Source organism: Aythya fuligula, chromosome Z, assembly GCF_009819795.1.
Source record: "Aythya fuligula isolate bAytFul2 chromosome Z, bAytFul2.pri, whole genome shotgun sequence".
In the NCBI taxonomy this organism is placed as follows: Eukaryota; Metazoa; Chordata; class Aves; order Anseriformes; family Anatidae; genus Aythya; species Aythya fuligula.
Genome location: NC_045593.1, coordinates 49,658,523 through 49,681,753, shown reverse-complemented (window position 1 = coordinate 49,681,753; position 23,231 = coordinate 49,658,523). Strand labels below are relative to the sequence as shown.

Here is a 23,231-nt window from a genome sequence, read left to right as displayed (position 1 = left end):
GTTCACGTAACAAATTTTGTACATAACAAAGAGCAGAAAGGTATTTGGTTTGAGAAATGTTTGTATGTATCACAATTCATTCAACTCAAGCATTTTATTTTTGATGCTTTAAGAAACTGAGGTGTTATTTAAAAAAGAAAAGAAAAGAAATCTAACAAAAAACAGTGTGCAAGAGCAATTGTTATATTCTTGGAAAAGATTGAATAGTTCGTGATGCAGGATTATCTTTGCAATTTATTCATTGAAACTCATGAAATTGTTGGCAGACAGAGTTTGCATCTTGGAAATCGTAACCTATTTGTGATACTAAATTTCTTAATAGTATGTGTGGTAGTACAACTTCTAACTACATGCTGTGCAGTTATCTTCTGTCTGTTGTGTGGGAACAGCTGTACTTAATACAACTAGAAGTTCACTATGGGGTTCAAATGCTGTCATCCTGTGGTTATTCGGTGTCAGACTACACTTGTCACGTTGCCTGTTTACTTCCCTATAGCGAGTCACTAACTTGAGAATATAAAATTTCTTTCATATTTAGTAGACAAGCACTGCAAGTCAGCAGCTTTCAGTTTGGGGAGTTGAAGTGCTATTTTAGAATTTACAGGTATGTACAATTTGTCTTAAAACTAGTCAGAGAAGTAATTCCTAGCCTGAAGAATTGACGTGCTTTAAATCTAGGTTTTTCTGCTCAACTGGTTATGTTATCAGTGGAGGTAAGTCATATGCCACTGTATACGCAGTTTGTTGCATAGGACAGCCAGATAACTTCAGATTTACGGTGGTTTTACATTGGCAATACAACTGTAGATAACTTAACCACTGTTGAGATATGACCCAGAGGGCATTTTCCAAATTGGCATTTTTAATAGTAATGGCCTTGAACTGTTTGTGGGTACACAGGGAATATAATCCAGAGTTTCTTGGCATGATAAGCGGGTCATTTCTGAAGAGGCAATTTAACTTCCTGTACATTCAGATGTCAGAACAGTAGTGGCTGTTCTGTTGAGAATACATACTTTGTTATAATGTTTCTGGAACATTCTGAAACTGCCTTTGTTTCTTAAACTAGGTCAACAATTTTGGTATCTCCACTGAAATTGCATTTCAGAGCTAGAGATTTGTCTTCTGTACCATGTATTTTTATTTTAAATTAGCTATTTTTCTATATATATTATAGCATAGTATCTTTTCTCTCAGAATACTTGCTTCTAAAATTGCACATCTCCACCTGGTTCCTTAAGCTTTATTGATATATAATTAAACTTAATTTGGGAAAGTTTTTTTTTTCTATATAAAAGACATACCAAACAAACTTCATCTTCACTTTCAACCAAAAGATTAATAGATAAATACTGTAAAATGAAAATATTTGAAAATGTTCAATATTTTGTTTGCAATTAAATTTTTCATGCTCTTGCCTTTAAGTGTCTAGATAAACATTACATCAGTGTTTTAAAAAAGACATGAAAGAACTCTCTGAGGTCAAATATTTTTTGTAAATACCCCAACTGAATATTGAGTATCATTTGTAGTCACTCGGAAAACTTGGGGGACGGAGAAGGAACGAGAAATAATTTCTTGTAACTGATCTGCAGCTTCTGAGTCAAGCTGCAGTCTGAAATTAGTCCCAAAATAGGATACTGGATTATAGGATTTCCTCTGTGAAACAATCATGTCTAGATAGGTACTGTTATAGCTACTAACAAGTTTTATCTATCTGTGCATGTTAATAGCTTAGTGTACACAATCTTAGCACCAAAAATCTTGTGAGGACTTCCTCCATCTTTCTTTCCTCCTTAAATCGCATTCTGTTTTGAAAAATAAGCATTATTTTCAGCAAAAGAAAAGGTGCTGTTGACCTGCAACGCCTAATTTCAGACTGACTGCAACTGTAATATATTTTTTCTTGACCAGCTGACCCTAAAGACCTTTTTTCAGTTTGTGGTTGTTCTCCTTTGTATAGACTAGCTGTTTCAGGCTTGTAGAGGTAAGAATTTGTTACCTTTGTGGTTATTTTCATATTTGCTGTATTACAGCATGATGATCTTGGTCATGGGAATGAAGTTTTTTGTGATCACTGCAGTTACTGAGTTACATGTTTTGTGTCTGGCTTCTCACAGGTTCGTGCACATGTGGACATAGTATTTTGTTGTCTTTTGGTATGTAGAAATGTATAGGAAGGGTTACCTGTGCTGTGGAAGTCATGTGCGCTTCTTCCTTAGTAGTTCTGTTTCAGTGTATTGTGGGGTTTGTGTGGCGTTTCATGTTTTGTTTCTGTTGTTTTGGCAGTTGTTCAAGGATCCTAGAATTAGGACACTTTCCTGTGTTACGGCAGATTTAAATTATAATACGCGAACCCGACTCTTTGTTTCTACAGTTATTTTTAGCTTTTCTTTTTGCTTGAGTGACTTGAGAAATGTCTGGAGGCAGAGAGGCAGCTATAGCTGTATAACGCTATCCCAAGATGAAACCTGACCCCGGTGCCTGGGCGTCACGTTGGGCTGCATGTCACGCAGTGCTGCTCCAGATACCGATGGCAAAACCTCAGCCAGCTTTTCAGATGTTGTTCATGTGCTCCAGTCTCAAAGCAAGCGTGGCTGTGGCAAGTGTTCTCACATGTATGTGTGCTTCTGAGTAGAGCACTCTGTGAGACTTGCTTTGTCAGGTTGGTGTAGGTCCCCATGCTCGCCTTCACAGTGAAGTCGCAGCAGGCCCATTTAGCACTTGCCAGCTCCTGCCAGTTTCAAGACATCTGTGTGTCCTGGTTCTACAGTACGCCTCCATGACATCGTGCTCATGTGGACAATGGTTATTCTGTTTCTCATCTGTTTTCTGTCCAAAGATGGACTTCATCTGAAATAGAGTAAGTATTTTAATACATTGCTATGAAATGTCTAGTCAGGAAAAACTGACCCCTCTGCAGAGCAGCAGCAGCCTGATTTGTGCAGGTAGGGGCAGGTAGGGCTGTCGTGTGAGCAGTTTGAATGAGCGGTGACCACGAGCAGTGGGGTTTGAGGCCCATGTCTGGGATCTGCGTGGGGCTGCAGCATGAGGAGAAGTGTCTGAGGGAGCACTGAGGAGTGAGGCCATCCATGGAGATGGAATCGCTGGGCCTCGTCTCCAGCTGCTGCACGTACACCTTCCTGACATCCTACCTCGCCTTGCTAGGCTGGAGTGATCCAGCTGTCTTCGAAATGATTTTAAGTTTCCTTCAGCCATCCCCCATGTGCACACATGCCTGCACATATGTAGAGTTCATCATCTGAAGCAACAATAGAGAAACTGATAAAAGGGCTAGAGAATAAATATAGAGAGATGACAGGGCCCTAAAGGCTAGTAGATGAAAAATATGTGCTTCTGTGGCTCTTTGAAGAGCTTTGAAGAGAAATTGCTTCTGGTACATCAGTTTTCTGTGGAAAAAGAATTATTAAATGCTGTGAATGCCTTTTACCTATTGTCATAGTAAAGAACAGGTAAGGGTCCCTTAAATATCTCATATGGCCTGTCAAGTAGTTGGTTGTGGATTTTTTTTTTTCCTGTGGGCCATACTACTGTAATATTACACTGTTAAAATAATGGACTCCGTGGACCTGGATGTTGATTGTTTCCTGTCATTACTTTAGAAGTAATAATTGGGAGCTGTTTAGGGATTTTTTTGTTGTTGTTTCTATTCTTTACAGAAATTATACAGTTTTCAGATCCTGCATTAGAGCACTAGTTTGAGGATGTTGTTTTTTTTCTCTCTAACTGGTATTACCTGTCAGAATTAGTAAGGAGATTGGATGAGAATAGAAAAAAAAAAATCTGTTGTGTTATCTTCACTTGGGTTTGTCAGCTAAGAAGATAATGTTATTGGCCAATTGGAACTTTAAATACAATTTTAAAAATCATGTTACACGGTGTGAATTGACAGGAAATGTGCAGTTAAATTTCCTATAAACAGAGGATTAGATTCTCAAAGGCTTCCACTTGTTATAATTTGTCCTGTCTAAGAAAAATTCCATTAATATTATGCCTAGAGTTTATCTTGGGTAGAACAACATATTTATTTTCTTAGGTTTGTCTCTCTGTTATTTAGTAAATTTGGCTCACTAGTTGTCTATATATTTTCATCTAGCAGTTCTGCACTATGTTCTGTATTGTGGTTTTCGAAGAGGGAAGTTCCTGTTTGCACGTATGGCAGATCTGTGTCTGGGAAATAATATAAGCTGTGTGCATCAGCTCTTTTAGAAAACTGCATTGAACCCATGGAGGCTTGGAGACCGGGCCACTTAACTGAAATAATTAAATTTAGCAGAGTGGCTATGGAGTTAAAAAAAAAAAAATAATAATAATAATAAAAAAAAAAAAATCAGGGAATTATGGGTAGGAAGGGTTTACAAAAAAAAAAGGTATGACACTCATCAATGATAAGAACAACTGTTTGAGCTTTATGTTACTAATGTTATAAAAATGTTTAAAGACCCTGTACTTTACGCTTCCAACTGGCTTTCCCGACTGTACCTGCTTTATTGTTTTCTTTTAGAGACATGATACAAAATGCCTGGTATTTCTTCTTACTGGCTTACTGCTGTTCCCTTTCTGCATCTTTTGTTGCCATATCTTCCTGCAAACTTAGAACATGCAAAATGTTCAAAACCATAACAAGAAAAGGCTTACATAAAAATAACATAAATAAATAAAAATGTATATTTAAAAAAAATACTTTTTTACAGTATCAAGACCTATGCTGTAAATGTTTAAAAAAGCATGAGAAAGTTGTAACTCAAACTTTGAAGACACTTACTCATTGTCTTGAAACTTAAGCCCCAAGCATATGGCAGGGAGGGAAGAATAGATATGGGAAAGTTATGAGGAAGTGAAAAATGGATTTCGGCCTCACTCAGCCTGTGCTGACGGTGAGTGTTATCCCTGGTCTAGCAAGAGCTCTGCACAGCTCCGGTTTCTTGGGGTTTGAGAGTGCAAAGATAACTGGTGCATTGAAAGCAGCGGCAAAGTCCCCAGCAGTGTCTGCTCGGGCTGGGGAGAGGGAGGAAGAGTGCTTCTGCAAGTGCCTCGGCACTACCGAGACAGCCTCTGGTGGAAAATTCAGGTATGAAGGCAACTTTCTCAATAAGTAGCGTTTTTCTAAGCCTATGTTGCTTGTCTTACAGGTCATTTTATTTCCAAAAGAAGTTTGAAAATCAAGCTGGCAGGGAAGTAAACACTTCCCACTTCCTTTGAGAGCTGGAAAGCATCCACCAGTTGCTACGGCTTAAAGTCCATGGAAATGATGCTTGAGCTCAACCTGTTAGTTTGGATATACCTTAACCTCATCTTGTCCATACATATTCAAGTGACAGAAAGAAATGAGCCTGCTGAGCAGCTAGAAGAAATGGTACAGCTATAACATAGATTTAAAGGAAAAATATTAAAAAAAAAAAAAAAAAAAAAGGAAACCAAGTCTTAAAAAAACAACTCTAAAATGACTGTTTACTGATGAAGGATTGAAACAAGTGACAGCTGTTGGGGCATTTAAGGCAAAAGAAAATAAATGTATGAAATTATTCTTCCATATCAAGAATGGTTGTAAATTTCTTTTCTACAAATTAATGGAGACTAAAAAACTCGTAGTAGTCCTAGATGCGACTTCGTGCATACGTATGCATGTCGTGGTACATCATGACATGCTGTGACATGTCATACTTAGTCATTACTTTGTGTATGCTTTACTTCTTCTTTTTTTATTATTTTTTTCCCCTCTCCTTAAATAGTAGTTTGAGCTTTGGGGCAAATTAGTTAAATTCAGATGTTAACACCTGCAGTCATTTTCTTTCTCTTCCTGTGGTTTTATTTGCTTCAAGTAATTGTCATAGCCTTGTTACCACACTTCCTGTCTGAAGCTATAGCAAACAGTTACACAGCCAGAGGATATAGAGGTTGACCCTTAAAAGGAACTTTATAGGTGTTTCTTAAAAACAGTAGGCTTTTCTTAACCTACATGATTCATAAGTAGCTTTATTCCAACTGTATCATCCACAGCATGCAGCATATCCCTCTTTGGATCGACTAAGGTAAATGCTAACCCCCTTTTTGCCACTAAGTGTGAAGAGCTCAGAGGAGAGAGTGTCTGACTTCTGTTTTATCCTTTCTTATTTCCTGCTCTGTTTAACTTTTCTGTAGGACATGAATATTTACAGTATCAGCTATCTCTCTTAGTAACAGAATGTGCTCCACACCCCTACTAACCACGGAGGCAGTGTTTGCACTTACCACCTTTATGGCTGGTATTTAACAGTAGATATTAGTTTCTTTTTTCCTTTTTTTTTTTTTTTTTTTTTTTTTTTTTTGCATTAGATCAGCTATTTTTGAATAAACTTCAGAGTAATGAAAATAACCTAACTGTTTTTCCCTTTGAATAACAATGTATCCTCCTCTTTAGTATTTCATTTTTTTCATACTAAACATTACTGTAAATGAGATAAAATTAGTGTGTACAAAGTATGCAAGATATATGGCAAAGAAGTCAGCAAATAGCTCTGCAAGTTACTGGATCATGAACTGAAACAAGTCAAATTCAGTGTTCAGAAAGTTCAAACTGGAAAAAAAGCAAATAGGTGCATCACCATTGATCACCATTTTGACTTTCTAGTTCAGGTAGAGTAAGTGCATTGTCCTTTCAGCGTGAGCTGTGTGGTGTTCTGCCACTCCGAGCACCTCAAAGCTGTGGAAAGAGCAAAACCGAGGAGTGGTGGAGCTGCTGTCTTCAACTGCATGCTTCAGTTGTGGCGCCAGTGTTGTCCCCTTGATCTGGCAGGTCTGCAGGGATGAACACAGGAGCCCTTGTGGTGTGATTCATTGATCACATGGTGCCATGTTAACAGCTTGATCCTGTGATGAAATAGGGAACTGTCTGTGAGGTTCTGCGTAAGTTTTAGGATCTCCATAAATGTGGCCAGATTTGGGGGTAGACCAGGCTTTGCAGCAACACTTTCTTAGGAAATTGTTGGAGGACTGGTATTACACAGTTTTCTGGCTTGTTGTTGTCTGTAGGTCAGTGTAGTGATTTTCCTTTCTCTTTTGCTCTTTAATAACCAATAATTTGGAAAAGGAGAATTTCCCCATTTCAATTTGTTCTTTAAACAAGCTGCTAGCAGCATAAGAGAAGTGCAAGTGTGGTCCTGTTGACTTCGCAGTATTGATAGCCCTTTTTGCCTTCAGCTGAATTGTTTTTTCTTTCCATTTTGTTGCAGCATATTTATACCCAGTTCTTGGCCACTGTATAGATCACGTTTTTAGCAGAGCGGGATGTATAAAAATCCATTACTCTTTAACAGATACCTCTCAGCCTTTGCTTGCCTTCTGAAGGGTGCAGTTACAGTCAGTTTTGTCCATACTTAGTGGATGTGTTTTCCTCCCCCTGCCATTTTATTTGTAATTGAAAGAGAACATATTGAGAAACAGCTTGATACTGCTGGTAGAACCAATAAATTTAAGGCAAATGTGGCCCTCTATAGCTTATAGAGGAGAAAATTGCATTTTTAAGAATAAACGTATAATCAGAGAAAGTTACTTGTAATCTCTAGTTTAGTTTTGGCATTTGTTAGCTTTTCGTGTAAGGGAGCAGGTCGGTTTTAGAATTATGTCCTTGAGGACTCAAATCCAGCACGATAAGTGCGACTGGGTGGAGAAAATCTTCTGCGCACTCGAGTATTTTGTAACCAGGAAAAGCATTCCAAGCTCAGAGAAGCATGGCCAAGTCTTTCAGTTTTGTTCCCAGGGCTTCAGCTGAGCAAAGCGCTTAAAAGCTGTGGCAGGAGGAAGAGTGCTGTAGATACTAGCACGCAAGTGAGTGGGCCAATCAACAGAGGAATTTCCCAGCCCTTTCCATGTATGTGTTCTGTACAGGGCTGTAGTAGCTGTAGGAAACTTAACCCTTTGTGAAAACAAGAATGTGATGTGTTATATCCGGATCTTGTCAGATCAGGAACAAGCACCAGTATTAAAACTTCAGGAGCTACACATCAAAATACTGCATCGCTTGCCTAACAGGAAGGGATGCATGCAAGACTCCTGCTTATAACTTGTGCAGGTTACGGTATATTAGACTTCAAAATGCTGTGATTTTGGGTACTTGCTTTTGCAATTGCTTGTAATCTGAATGGCTAGAGATAGGGGAGCATTGCTACATTTCAGAACAACTTGGTGCCTCTTAGAAGCAAAATCCTCAGTTTTAAGTAGAGATAAGCTGTACAGTTGCTGGGCAAAAAATGTTAAATGTTACATGTTTAACAGAAATTTACCATGTTCTAGTTCCAATTTTGTTGCATATTAAATCAAGTCAAGAAAAGAATTATGTGGCATGCAAATCCTGAAATTGGAGGGAACAGCAGTGTATTTTCTTATCAAGTTTTTCTACTTTAGGCTCTGGCTATTTAAGGTTGATCCAACTTTAAGTCACTAGAATTGAGAAAATGATATGAAGTTACCTAATTATGATGTGAGAACTTCCTTAGAGACCTTTAGTGTTTTAAGTTATTTCCTTTTAAGTTTTATACTATTGCAGTTCACACCGTTGGTTGATAATTCCCATGTTTGATTGCAGCTTCTTGACACATACATGGGGTTTAGATGGCCATTTCTGAGGCAGAAATCATCGTCTTAACATAATGAAAATAAATATCAGTACTGTATTAAAGCCTCTTCTTGAAATGAGACCATCAAGCAGAACGATGTATAGAAGGATCTTTTTTGTTTATTTTCTTCATATCTGTTCAAATTGCTTTGATCTGTGTGATATTAGTGATAAGGAAAGACAGTAAAATATTCTTTTTTTCCGTTCTGACTTTTAGGTAAGAAATGCATAAAAACTTACTTTAAACACTACTGATAGTTCTTTCAAGGATAGGAGATAGACGTACTTTTGCTAGTGTTTTCCTATTTACGTGGTGTTACCACAGCACACATTTGTTTATTGAAGAACCTCTGTCAGCCTCTGGAAAGGTAAGAAGTGGGAAGGCTTCCCAGAGGGTTTGGACTTAGTACAAGAAGGGTGCTGCTGTTTCTTCATATATGCATCACAGCCAACAATCCTGGAAAGTACCTGGCTTGTAGTAGCAGCACAGTACAGTGACTTGGCTTGTGTGCAATAAATTAGGGACGTCATGGCTTACGTATGTCATGTGTAGGGAACTGATGAAGGCAGCAGCAAAGCATGACTGCTCTGCCAGACAAGCAACTCATGCAAGCCACTCAGTGTGTATACAGATACGTACATAAGGATGTCGCTTGTGTATCCCATGGGGTATCCAAACCACTTTACTCTGTGAAGAGCTGCATACAGAAAGCAATGCATAGGTATGCACATACAAAATTTCTACGAATGAAGATGTACCCATATTTAAAACTATTAAGGAGTATGTGACTTTTTCCGAATATTCTTTCTTTCATTTCCATTTCCCTCCAAATAATTGTATGATAGATGGCAAGATAAATGACCAAATGGAAATCTCGCTGGAATTTTTATCGTACTCTTAGTGAAAGAAACCAGGTTGGAGATTAACCAATTAATGTTAAGTTAAGGCAAAGGAATGGTTGGAATCTGGAGCCTCAGTTGTTCCACATGAAGAATTTTGAAGGTTTAAGGAAACAGTTTCAAACTCTACAAGTAATCTCCTATTTTGAAGTCAATTGTACATGAAACAGCAGGATCAAGAGAGAAGGCAAATGGTCTTTGAGTTAACCAAGTTTGTCCTTTCTGCAGTTTTTTTCCTTGGTATTTAGAAAATCATGCTTTTTGTTTGACAGCTGTGCTACGAGGTTGGTGTTAATTGTATTTAAAACTTGCTTTGTAAATGTGTTGTGTAATTTTGCTATGAAGATACATGAAGTGCCAATAGGCAGAATTTCCTAAGTTAAAAGGGTGTATGTGTGGTCAATTGTCACCTTCAAAAATGACATTAGAAAGTTAGAGTCAGATCAAACCAAGATGGCTGCCAGAAGCTTGGACACCGGTCCTCAATACTGCTTCAATTAGCAAAAGCTAGAATCTAAACCTCATCTGGATTTCTGTTAAATGCCATTTGGAGTAGTCATTGTAGAAATAAGCACGTGACTTGTTTGCTGGTACCTCTTCACTCTCAGTTCAGGATACCACCAAGAAATCACGGATGTGGGTGGCTCTTTGGGAGTACGAAATTCTGTATCTTATTTCTTTTTGATATAATGTTCTTCTGTTTTCAGGTTCACTTAACGCTAGGGACCAAAGAAGCATACTTAACACTTCCGTGGTGCTGGGACCAACCTGCTGAAAGAATACTCTGAAATAATTTTCTAACTTCACCGTCTTCACCTGGGACTGATTTGTCTGTCTTCAGAGAAAAGCTCAAGAGAGAAGAAGAAATTCACATTGGAACAGTTATAAATAAATCTATTTAAAGAACTTACTACCTGGAGATACGTTTACAGAAGTCAAGTCCTGCTTTTCATCTGCGTACACACTTCAGACTGTAAACAATGAGCGAGTTCTGGTTGTGTTTCAACTGCTGTATTGCAGAACAGCCTCAGCCTGTAAGTATGAATATCAGCACCCTGTTGTTTGTAATTAACTGTATTGCTCGGACTTTCTGTTTTTGTTACAGCTTTTTAAATTAGTGCTCTTTGACCAAACTCAGTGAGAAGTAAGGGGGGACAGAAAAATGTCTGTTCTACATGGATGCCACATACATTTCTTCCTATCCTTTATCTCATTTCTATCCAAAGTCTTTCAAATGCAAGCCGGTATGTTTGAATTGAAGGGGGGGGGAAGGGAAGGAGGGAAGGGTGAAGAGGACCTAACTTGGCACTGCAATATCTGCCAAAATGCAGAAGGAAATCTGGACATGTCATGACTTCTGTACTGTATAAGGCCTGTCGTGAGGTGTGTCTGGACAATGGTGAAGGAAGGGAATAGTTCTCTTAAGAAACAGCGTGAAATCCAGTACACCTTAACTGAAGTCAGGCTTTCAGACTTAGCTGCTTTTTTAATTTTTAGATGAAGTCTTTGGAGAGTGAAGGGATGTTGTCGTGCTGCGGATATTTTTGTCAGGGATTTAGAATGTCTCTTGTGTGGAAAAAGTACACAGTGAACAAAAGAACATTTTAAAGCATACATAAGGAAGAAAGTACAGAAATACTTTTAGGTTTCTTAAACTAGCTTTAGAGTGTGCATTAAGTCCAGTGCTGTGGGAGAAAGTCTGCCTGCTTGAGGGTGGAATTGACAAGGAATATGGTTAGCACTTGGAGAAAAAATCATTGTATTGTGTGACATCCAGATCAAGCTAAATCAATACATAGAAAGGACAGTCATCTTGCAAATATGGCCACTGAAGCTGAATTGCAATAATTAAGAGAATCCCAGAGAGAATAGAGTAAACTTACACTAATATGCTCAGTTGATATTTGGCTTCAGGGAAGCAAAGGGATTTAAAATAAACTACCTATCTGATGACTTAAGAAAAAAGCTGATAGCAATTGACCTTGCTCAGTACCTGAACGATCCTTAGGTGTTAATGCAAGTATTAGAAATTTGACCATTTTAATTTCTAACAAATAAATACAGCTTTATCTCACTCTTAGTCCGGTAGGGTTGAGAGAGATGAGGTCTCAGATACCAGCATGAGAAGTTGCAATCCTCTCCTCCTGCCTGAATGCTGTGCAGTCCATTAAAATGCCATCCATCTATAGCCAAAATTAGTTGCGTAGTTATTTGGATTATATATTTCAATTAAAAATAGCATGACTTTTAAAATCTTTGAGATATAAAATGGCATATTGGATTTGTTTACAAGAATCTTCAGTCTTACTCCTTATTAAAATCTTTATTCAAGCTTTATGATGCAGTTAAGCTATTGCCCATAAAATACATGGCGTGCTAATGCAGCATGTTGTAATCTGTGAGTCACAACTCATGGAAAGGGCAGAGCATATACTTTAAAAGTGGAGAAGAGGGAAACAACCCATTTTTGTACACTTCTGTTGATCCGGTGGTGTGCATTTGCTTGGAAAACTAAAGCCGTATGTTTTTGAGATACAGATAGCACTTTGCAGAGCATTGTTCTTGAAATCAGATGTTCAAATGTTCAATTGAGCCTGCTCATTACAAAGTGACGAACTTCTTCAGGACAGGTCTCAGGAAAAAAATCTTTGTGGGCCTGCCTGGTTGTGCTGTACCATGGGTCCTTAGCTGTCCTTCCACCGGACAGCTGCTCTGCTCATTTTACAGCGTGCTGCTCTGTTGTACAGCCCTTATTCTGCCACACACTGTTGCTTTGAGTATTGAGTCAGATACAAATGCACCTGAATAAGTACATGAATATTTTTTTCTTTGTGACTCGTAGCAATGCATATACTATTAGTGTAAGCAAACTCGTGAGCCAGACAGGTGGTAAGGAGATGGTTCAGGAGACTCTCGTGCTGAAAGACATGCTATTTTTTCATAGAATCGTAGAATCACAGAATATCCCAAGTTGGAAGGGACCAACTAAGGATCATCAAGTCCAACTGCTGTTCTTTTGTCCTATCCAAGTCCTTCTTAAGACAATTTCTATACTTTACATTTTTATTACTTCTTATTGTTCAATGTATTGCAAAATTTTGTGAGTATGACACTGAGGCTCATCCAACCATGCAGGACCTTCTGCTTTGCTTTATTACAAGGGAGGCAAAAATCACAGACTTGCATAGAAGGTTCTTGTCCAACCCTACCGTACCTTTAGCCTGTTGGTGTAATCCAGTCCAATTTCTCAGGAGAAATGCATAGTCTGCACAGTTTATCTCTTTCATGTGCCGCCTTTTATTTTACCTCCTGCACCTCAACCCTTTCGTGACCTCACTAACAGTGTCCCAGCTTTCACTTTCAAGCTCAGCCATAAAGCATGCTCCTTTTGTGGAAGGCGTGATGTGGGCTTGCAGAAACACCAGAAACTAATGGTGTCTCAGAATAATACCTGAAAGCAGCAAGTTACTTGATTTGCTACTTATTCTGCAAAAAGCTTAAAACATTCTTTTTATTTTTAAACTTACATTCTCTGAAACGTGATTCTTTTCTCATAATCTTTGTCAAATGCCTGTGCCTGGGACCCCTTTAATGTTATTAATATTGACATAAATGTAAAGGCTCTTAACTGGATCAAAAAGAAAACTGAGTAACTGCATGTGTTCCTGTGTTATTTGTAGCTTCCATTGAGTTAAGGTCTGTTCCACCTCTCTTGAAACCCAGGATGTGGGAACAGAGTTCCTTCTGCTTTATTCTGGCAAAGTGCTAGCATATCAAATGAGGTGTCTTGTGTATGGCATCTCCTTTCTTTTCGGCTGTAATGGCCTTAAGATAAAAAACACATATGTGTACTGAGTCATTTCAGTCAATTTTACAGAAGACTGTTATTCAGACTGCACACAAAGACATTTTCTGGGTCACTTCCATTACTTTGTAGGCCTTCTAGAATTGCAGACTGGTGCTTTCCAGTTCTTTTCCATGGTTTTGAACTGTGCCTTTGCAGATAGATTTGTAAACTTTATTGCAATAAAAACACATTGCTCACCAAATTTCAATGGCATCATCTCTCTAACAGCATACCCCAGAGCAGTACACTAACAGTCTTGTGGTATATATTAGTGCACTTGGGGAGGTTCCTTAATTAAAAGGCAGTATTTACATATTACCATCACCAATCAATCAGATTTGATTGAAATGTATCACTGTGCAGTTACAGCCTCTTTCTGTCTTTTGTCAAGGCTAAATGGATGCAATGTGTTGCCTTGAAATGAAGCAGGGGCTTCTTGGAAAACAGTGCTTTACTCCCTCTGCTAATGTTATTTTGGTTGCTAAATATTCTTCTCAATGTTTCCAAGACTGCACTACTCGTAATATGATCATTAAGGAGACATGTTTGAACATGAATCTGTATCACTCTGAAATAGGATGATAAATGGAAGGAATGGACAATGCAAAGAAACAAAACTAAATAGTGATAACAGTTGAAGAAAGTATGTTCCTGTGGGTGGTTTAAGTCTTGTTTTTTAATACCCTGCAATACCCCCTTAGTACCTCAATAGAACGCTGGAAGGATGCAAACAGAAGCTGAGGGAAGGTATTTTCATACCAACCTCTAATTTTCTCTTGTCAGATTTTGTGCTAACGTATTTCAGCACAATGAAAATTTCAAACAACTAGCTGATTTCATCTGTTTCCATAAGGTGATAAGGAGGCGATATTAATCTGTTGAAGAAATAACTATGCACATTTTTTTTCTTGGTTCTTTAAATAGCCTGAAATTAATCTCTTATGATCTGACCCAAGCCCTTTTTTATTTTGAGAAGAGTAATACTATGTGAATGCACCAGGTTTCTTACGCTTCCCACAAATACTCTTTATAGGTTCTGTAAGCTGATCTTGCACTCTCCAGTGATGTGATGAGTGTTTCTTCCCATGCATCCTATGTGCTGTAGTCCTATCCACTGCTGTGTTTCGGTAAATTCTGCTAAATCCCAACTACCAGATGCATTGCTCGATAGCAGGAGTTCAGTGAGCCTTTTGTCTTGCAGATTTCCATAGACGAACGTGGCCTTAGTTTCTTTCCTAGGCTAAGCTCGTTGCTTACACCAGGAGCCTGTTTTTTTTCTCCACTTTTTTGTTTCTGTCCTGTCTGTTTTTAACTTGCAAAGTTAATTTTTGGTCTGAGAAGTCTTTGGTCACAACCTGGTGCACTCCCACCTAATTTGGGCCACCGCCCAATACAATTGAGCTCTTTATTTTTCTTTGACCTTGCATTAAAATTATTGCTCTGCTATAAAAGAATAAAGTGTGCTTTTCTCTGTCTAGCTCTGAGTTTCCTTCTCCAGTTAATTAGTTTCTTCTTTGTTGCTTCTCTCCTCTTTAGAGGTTTTTACATTTTGTCAACCTCTTCTTATGGTTTTGCTGAATGCCATGCCATAAATGCTTAAAGTGGTTAGGAAAATTTCTGTCTGGTCTTTTTTGATGTATGGAATAGAATTGACAGACCTGGATTTAGAGTGAGAAAGCCCATAAAGGCAGGGGAAAAAAAACAACTTGTTTTCGCATCAGGCCAATCTTGTTTGTTATCTCTGGTTGAGAGATTAAAAAATGAAAGTTGGGCAATTCTGAGAGCTGGCTTTCTGCGCAAATGATTTCAAGTTAGGTGGTAAAACAACTTCAAAACTTCTGCTGTTCAAGGCTGTTTTCAGTGGTGTCCAGTGCCAGGACCAGAGGCACAAACTGGAACACGGGGTTCCCTCTGAAGATCAGGAAGTATTGCTGTGCTGGGTGGGTGACCCAGTATTGTCATGGGTTGCCCAGAGAAGCTGTGGGCTGTGGACTCCCCCTCCTTGGAGCTCTTGTCAAGCAGCCTGGACATGGTCCTGGGCAATCTGCTCTGGGTGTCCCTGCTTGAGATGGCCTCCAGAGGTCCCTTCCAGCCTCAGCCATTCTGCCAATTCTGTGAAAGTTAAATTGGATCAGTCAGATATACTGGGTATTCCTGCCTTAGCATTTCTGAAAAATACTCTGTTCTGGAGACTTGCATAAGATTATTTTTTTTCTTTTTCTTTTTCTCCCAGCTTCTAGGGAGAAAAAGAAAAGTAGATCAAATTCATGTTAATTAGAAGAGGTGGAATAATTTTAATATGCTAGCACACATGACCCATGTAACGAAGGAACACTGCTGACAAAAACTGACCTCCTCACTGGTGATAATGGGAACAGTGCACATACTGCTGTATCTATTGACTGGTGGCATAAATTATCTTGACACAGGTTACTTAAGGAAGTTTACCATCGATATATAGTGTCAGCTGTAGCTGTTTTTCTAGAAAAGGGGTTCTGTCTATAGCCAGGGGTCCATCTTACCACTGCAGCTCTCAGTAAATTGGGCGCAGTAAAGATAATTAAGCATTCTGTATGCGTAACAAAATGCAGAATAAATCACCCTCGGTGCATAATAAATGAGATGTTTGCTGCTGAAAAAAAACACTGGGTCAGCTGCTCCATTCAATTCTGCCATGTTTCTCAAGCACAGGTTCTGACTCAAAATGACCAAAACGTTCAGGCCCTCCAATTCATCAAATTCATCCTACCACATCCAGTAAGCCTATGTAAGACTTCAGACGTAAAAAGTGACAACTCTGCAGAGCCCTCAGATTTCAAAGTTGTCATATTGAATTATGTACTAAGCTGCCAGTTTCAGATGTTTGAAATTCCTTCTTTTTTGCTCTTCAGGGATGTTGTAGAGCTAGCCTTAGGGAACACCTTATTAAAGGGGGGCAGAGTTAAATAAGCAGCAAAATACTTAGCTTTTATGTCTCAAACCTGATTTCTTTGTGCTACTCTTAGCCTGATGGGGCTGCTTTAGATTTTCCTTTCAAATTTAAATTAGTCCCCACACATCTTGAAATCTGTTGTGGTGTTCGAGTATAAAACCATTTACAAAGAAAACAAAAAAGAGAGGCAGTATTCTGCATGTATGTATAACTCTCTGCATAGAAATTAACTGAATATTTTGTGATACTCTATTATGAATAAAGCTGTGACATTTTTAGGAGCTATTGGAGTTAGCTGTATCAATGCTATTTATTTAATATAATGCCGGTTGATGGGATGGAAACTAGCTTTTTTGAGGGGGCAAAAAAAACAAGAATGATGCCAGTTTTCTGTTGATGAAAATACGTTATGCCATTATCAACATATTTGAAGAAGGATGTAATATGTCTTTTATATCTACAGTCTCTGTAGAGCTCAGGCTTTCTGCTTGAACTCAGGAGGGAGTAGATAGTATCCTTTGATGTGGACACCAGAGTCTGTGTTTCTTTTTAAATCTCCATATTTATTTATTTATTTTTTTTAAGTGAAAAGACATCTTCAACAGCAAAACCCAGTATAAGTCATTGACAAAAGGAACTGCCACAAGAAATGATTGATGCAGTCTAACAAAAGTTAATAGTTTTGTAGCCAACGTTGGAGAAGATGCTGAGGCATTTCTGAAATGAACAAGTCCAGAGCAATTTCTCTTTTTTTTTTTTTTTTTTTTTTTTTGGAGGTTGAAAATGCAAGAGCTCTGTTTTTGGCGTGCCTTATTTTTTATGCTTGGAAATTCAGCAGATTGTTTCCCCTCTTCTCCTGCTTTCCAGATTGGAGCAGGGTGAGTAGGTAACCTGAAGACAGCAGCATGTAGTTTTGAGAGGTATTTCTACCTGCCAACAGCTAGAGGCAGAGGTAACTTGCATGTATAGTGTGAGAGATTTATACGTCCACTGACTCCAAATGAAGTATGCTTTGTGTTAATGAACAGAGAGATAAGTTGTTGCCTTGCAGCTAAGTGTTCAGCCTTTTACCGTTAACTATTTTCATACAAAAGGGAGTGCAGAGTAGAAACTTCCTCTGCAATCTTACTCTATTTTTTTGTAAGTCTTCCGTAATGGATCTGAGATACTCCATTGGAGATCATTCTTAAAACCAACATACAACTGACAAAATATAACTCACAGGACATGTGTTTTAAATGGCTGTTTTGAATATCCCCATGTAACCTTAAATTTTGAATTACTAACACTAACATTTCAACATAATGGAATTTGTCCTTTTTCAGACTGTTTCCTCAAACTTTTGGCTCTGAAGCTCCTGTCATGTTTCTTGCTTATGTGAGACATGCATGATAGCAGAGTTCCCATTGAATTGTATTACAGCTATTTTTCAAGTATCCTCAGAGATTTACAAGGTACTCCTTAAGCCAGAGACTTTAATGCATAATCGCTTGCAATGATTTTCTCAATTTTTCAAGTCAACAGTTCAGAGTGATCAGCTAAGACACTCTGAAAGCAAAGTTCTGAGTTGATCTCCCGCCACTGAGCAAGGGGAACAGAGGAGTGGAGGCTGAGCAGAAAACAGACTGATGCAGATTTACGGAAGTAATACCTCTCAGGACCATTCAGTTTTGCTTTTGGGTTTCAGATAATTTTAGAGTTATTTAACTGCTTGGGTGTACCCTCAGGAGAGTTGTAGTTTACAGTGGCTGAGAACAGATACCATTTCTCTTTGTCTCTTCCCCATCAAATACACCTGTAACACCCAGTGATTTGTAGGCATGCTGTGCACTGAGAGTGACCTGTCTTCTGAAGAGAATGGCTTGCGTGGAATTCTTCTAAATACTCCTTGGCTGTTTCATCTCTCTTGTTGCAATTGTAATTAGCTTGTTCAGTCTCAGAAAAATAGTGTGGTTTCACAACACACTGTCTTCAGCGCACACATGGTCTTCATAATTGGTTTTGTTTGTTTTTTCCCCTATTGCCTGTGGTATGGCTGTTTTTTAGTACGAGTGTAACCTTCCTTCTTGACGAGTGGTTTATTGCAAAGGACTAGCCAGTTCGTACGATGCATACATTAGTATTGGGGTGCTGTCAAATCACACTTTAATTTTGCCTTATCTTTGACAGGCCTGCACTAGGGTTTTGGCACAAGATGGGCACAAGATGGTTTAGAGTTGGCATTTGGCTGCCTTATAATGCAGAGGAATAATTTGGGACCAAACTGGGTTGTCCCTGGGTTGGGCAGGACCAGCACTGTGGTGGCATGGTGTGGCACTTGACACACTTGTGGCTCTGGCACCATGGTGCTGGGCCTCACGGAGTGGCAGCCTGTAGCTCACTGTGCCACCAGCACGGCCAAAATATATGGCTCCTGGCTGGGGGCTGCTCCCCCCGCTTCACCATGGGGTGTGCTGTGGTACATAGCTGCCTGGCTGCACTGCCCTGAAAGAATTTGTGGCCCCTGAAGTCCTCCTGCTTCAACAACGACAAGGTTTCTGTTGGGCCATGACTGTGGTGACAGCTGGCCTGAGGTGAATGAGCTGGAAGTTCGTGGTGGTGTCTTCTCCTGAGCTCTGAGTGCTTCACATCGTGTCCCCGCTGGAAGCCCCAAGCGGTGCCACTGCTCACGAGCTCAGGCCCGACTCAGCTGTGGGGTCAGTGTTATCCTTGTTCCGCATCTGGAAGATGCGAGGCCGGTTTCCTGGGGAGCTGCGTGGTAGTGAACAGCGACCCACCTCCTTCCGATCCTCTCGTCTTAAATGAACAGAGAACAGAAAAGCTGGCTGGGGCGTGCAGGAGGAAGAGATGTTAATTGGGAGGTTACGCCAGTATGATGCAAATTTAGAGATGGTATAACTGTCTTTTTGAAGACCCTAAAGAGATACAAGCTTTAATAATTATCTTTACCTCATTATGTGTATTTGCATATACCTTGTGTTTTGGGGGTGCTTTGTCAGTTTTGAGAACTGAAATGCTGATGCTATCACGAATTAAGTTCCCTGAAGAAAGCACACTTGGCAGTGTTTGGCTGGGAACTAAAGTTGTGTGTGAAGGGAGTGTATTATTTACAAAAGGAAATTACTTTTTATGATTCATAAAGTTCCTGGAAACTTAGGTAGCTTCCAAGCCAAATCTATTCCAGGTAAATTTCTTGAAAGACCCAAAAGTCTACTTGCAATATTAATATAGGGTACGTTACTTAACTCTGCTTAGAGCAAATATTATTTGCTTGGAATGCAGGTTTCTGTACTCCAGCAACTTAAAAACATTTAATGCCTAGGCTCCAGGATGATGGTTAGATACTGTTTAGCGACCAGTGTAAAAATGGGAGCAATGAATCCTGGTAGGCACATACTCCAACAAATATGCTAGAATATGCATGTGTGTGTGTGTGTTTGTAGTATGCTGGACTGCTTATGGTTGTGCTTGTATTCAGCTGGGCAATGCTGAGCTTCTGAGGAGAAAAGGAAATGCCAAAACAAGAGCAGGCATGCTGATCTACAGAAAGCAGGCAAGAGAGCTTCACAGGCCCTTTTATTCTCCATGGAAAAGTATCAGATGCATGTTTTTCTTCTATGATATCAGAATTAATCTTTGAAAATTAAATGGCTCGTCGATTTGTAATACAAAGGAAGATTTTGGGGGAGGATGGAAAAAAACAGTTGTCTGTATACTTAAGAATGTAAGGAAGCAGGACTTAGATCTGAGAGAAAAATTAGGGGTACTTGATTATTGCTTTTAAAAGCTGTGTTTTAAATCCTGTCAAAGATGAGTAAGCCCATTCTGCCATGTGGATATCATCTTTTCTATAAACTAAACATGAAGACACTGCAAATCTTAAAACACTGTGCAACCAGTACTGGGCTGCAATCAATAGTGAGTACGAGGAGCATCAGGACTTCTTTTTTTACTGAAAGTAGTGCAGCTTAAATGTAACGGCAAACGTTTATTCCCACTAGATTTTAAAATGGATGATGTAAATTATAGATGAAATCTGTGTTTTGTTTTTTTTTAGATACTATTTATTTGTTCATTTCAAACAGCTTTTTATATCTAGAGAAATTACTTAAAAGGCAAGAGGAATTTCTGAAGTACATAATGCTTGTATGAAATAACTGCTTAGTAGCATCAGGCATACTATTTCACAAGTATGAGGCCATCTGATTATCCTTTGAAGACAACAAAATTGTATGCTGATGGTATGAGGTTTCATTTCACCAAAATGACGCTCTGTAGTAAGTTTGTCTCCTTCTTGCTTGTTCTCCCTGAATTCGACACCACTGCAAATATTTATTTCTGATTAGTCAGTATGAATGGAAGGCCATACATCAGTCTGAACCATCTTACTTTTTATAATAGGAAAAACAATCAAGTAATTACATTACATAAAGTTATATAATAACTTACATAATTTAGTGTTCCAGAATTGTTTAGCTCACATTATTCCTCAGTGAAAATGAAAGAAAAATGATACAGGAATAAGATTATTTTGCTTGTTTCTTATGTCCTTGTATTATTTTTTTAATGTAAAAAGACAGGCAAAACTTGTCCTTGCACGCATGCTCTGAAAAAAACTCTAAAACCTGTTTTCACCATATAGTGGTTTGTTGTTTAAGAAAATGTACATCGAGCAATCTGCTTTTACAAGGAGACACCTTTGAAAATATGTAAAACTTCCAGATGCCAGGTCTGCAAACTCAGTCTAAGTTCAGAGTCAAGCTGAGTCCTTTTCCCACACTGGCACAGTAAGTTTTCTGCAAGTAATCGCTTTGCTTCAGCTCATTGGAATTTAGTAAATAATTTGGTCATGCCCAAGAAGGAATAGAATTCAGCATAGGCTCTTAGCCACATTGGCCCTGCAGGCTTTGCAAGGGTGAATGTTTTTAGCAATTTATTTCTTACAACCAAACTCAGCAGACACATTTATGTTCACAAAGTGTAAGACTAGAAATGCTGCAGGATGCAGTAAATGTGGTACGGTTCATGCTGTAATTGTTCCCCAGCCATACCTAAGTTTTATGTTCTGTTTATGCTTGTTCACTTGTTTTAGTTTCTTAAATAAACACGTTCTGTAACTATATGGTCTCAGAACACAGAGGAGTGACCTTGAAGATGAAGCCTGCAAAGAAACGAAATTGGAAAAGGCAGATAGGTTTGTTTGGCTTTCTCATTTTTTTTCTTAATGATTCCAAAGAGGGAACGTTGAGAGCATTGGTGATAGCATGTGTCTCTCTACTTTTTGACTTTTTCAGTTTTTCAGTTTGCAGCTGGAAAAAAAAACCCTTTGTGCTGTTCTTAGAGGAAAGATGTAGGTGCTTGCCCTTTGGTTTTAAAAAATATTAGATTAATAAAAAGTACTTAGAGATTATTTGAATTTCCAGTGTAATGTGTTCAAATTAGCACCGTAGAGCTTACGAGATGGTTGTTTAAAATTGTCTAGAATGGTGTCATAGAGCTGTGGTCATTTCTGAAGCTGTAATGTTTGTTTTTCCATAAAAGCTGCTGGTACATAAACCAAGTATACATTGTTTTTATAAGGATAAGCTTTTAGAGTTTCTGTAAAGCTATATAAACTCCCCTTTTTCATGTGGGATTTTAAAAGAGCTGCTGCAGATGATTTAGGACAAAGGAAAGTGAGGGAATTGCCAGAAGCTGAAGTGGCAGGATTCCTTAATACTGCTATGTCATGTTCTGGTTAGGCAGCCTTTGGGATCCTTTACAGAGGGAACTTGTCAGTCAGGTGTTCTGTGCAGTGAGAATAGCCGGCATCACTTCGGTGAAATTCCTGCCTGGATGTCTGTCAAATGGCAAAGTTTACAGACATCTTTAGGGGATCAGGACAGAGGTAAAAGTCACTCAGATAGAAAAGAGCAAGGAGCAAATGCAGCAAGGACTCTTGAGAAGTAGGCTATGGGCTGGAAGTGTCAGTCATCTGAAAGGGTGAAATCCCTCTGGCTCTCTGTGTCTGTGTGTTCATTTCAGCAGGTAGTGAAGAGACAGATTTTGAGTGCCAAAGAGAGAGCAGGAAAGATGTGAAAAGGGACCACCACAGCCTTCTCAATTTTAAAAGTGTTTCTATTGTGCTGTATCTGAAGCAACAGGGTGAAGAGGCTCTAAGAAGCTCTCTGTAGGCTACCTGTAAAGTGGCTGCCTGTGCTTCAATAATACCATGCCATACAAGTCAGATGCTGGCTGTGAAAAGTATGACATTTCATGTTGTTACATTTCTTTTTGTCCAAATTTATTTTGATATGATATGCAGGTGTTCTTACTCTAAAATGCTGAAGCTATCAAGAAGCCCATTGTCCAAACTGGCTTTGGATCTTCCCAGAACCTCGGTGAACCACAGTGAAATGGCAAAGTGCTCTTGCGCAGGGACTGTGGATGGAGGTGACACATTGAGACCATGCAGGGTGGAAAACGAAGCTCTTGCACGTCCCTGTGCCTTGATTATGGAGGTTTATTTGAGTGGTGCAGTCTGGTGACACTGTGGTGTAGGGATCTCATAAAATCATCTGATACAGTAAGAATTTGGCAGTTTTCATGATGGCTTCGTCTGTTGAAACCCAACTTTGTATTGGCACAGCTGCCAGAGTCCACGTGTGTGTTGGTAGAGGATACCTGGCTATGAAGCAGTGTGGTAGCAATGAGTTACCTTAGTTGCTGTTTCTCCGTAATTTAGAAACAATAGATATTTTCCTACCAACAAATTTGTGTTTGTAACTCTAGCTGATGGGAAGATTGAGTTGCGTGCTTATCTTTTCAGGTATCACATGGTTCCATTTTCTGAAGAGGAAAGGGAAAAATATTTACCATAAATAGTCTACTCTTACTGTTATGCTCCTAGTTTGGAAATTCCCAGCCTGCAGCTCTGTAAAAAGCCTGCTTTTGTTCTG

General features: G+C 39.0%; 1 protein-coding gene across 3 annotated transcripts in view; it reads left to right on the top strand.

The window, feature by feature from the left end:
* CDC42SE2 (CDC42 small effector 2) overlaps positions 1-23,231 on the top strand; it is a 79,670-nt gene that overhangs the window by 35,850 nt on the left and 20,589 nt on the right. For 2 of the 3 annotated variants that reach the window (XM_032206151.1, XM_032206149.1), the window contains one exon: positions 10,222-10,548. In XM_032206151.1, the coding sequence (XP_032062042.1) occupies positions 10,495-10,548 (54 nt within the window). In that variant the 5' untranslated portion in view covers positions 10,222-10,494. Of the gene's footprint in view, positions 1-8,835; positions 8,983-10,221; positions 10,549-23,231 lie in introns of those variants that run through there. The other variant, XM_032206150.1, reaches the window with a different exon arrangement.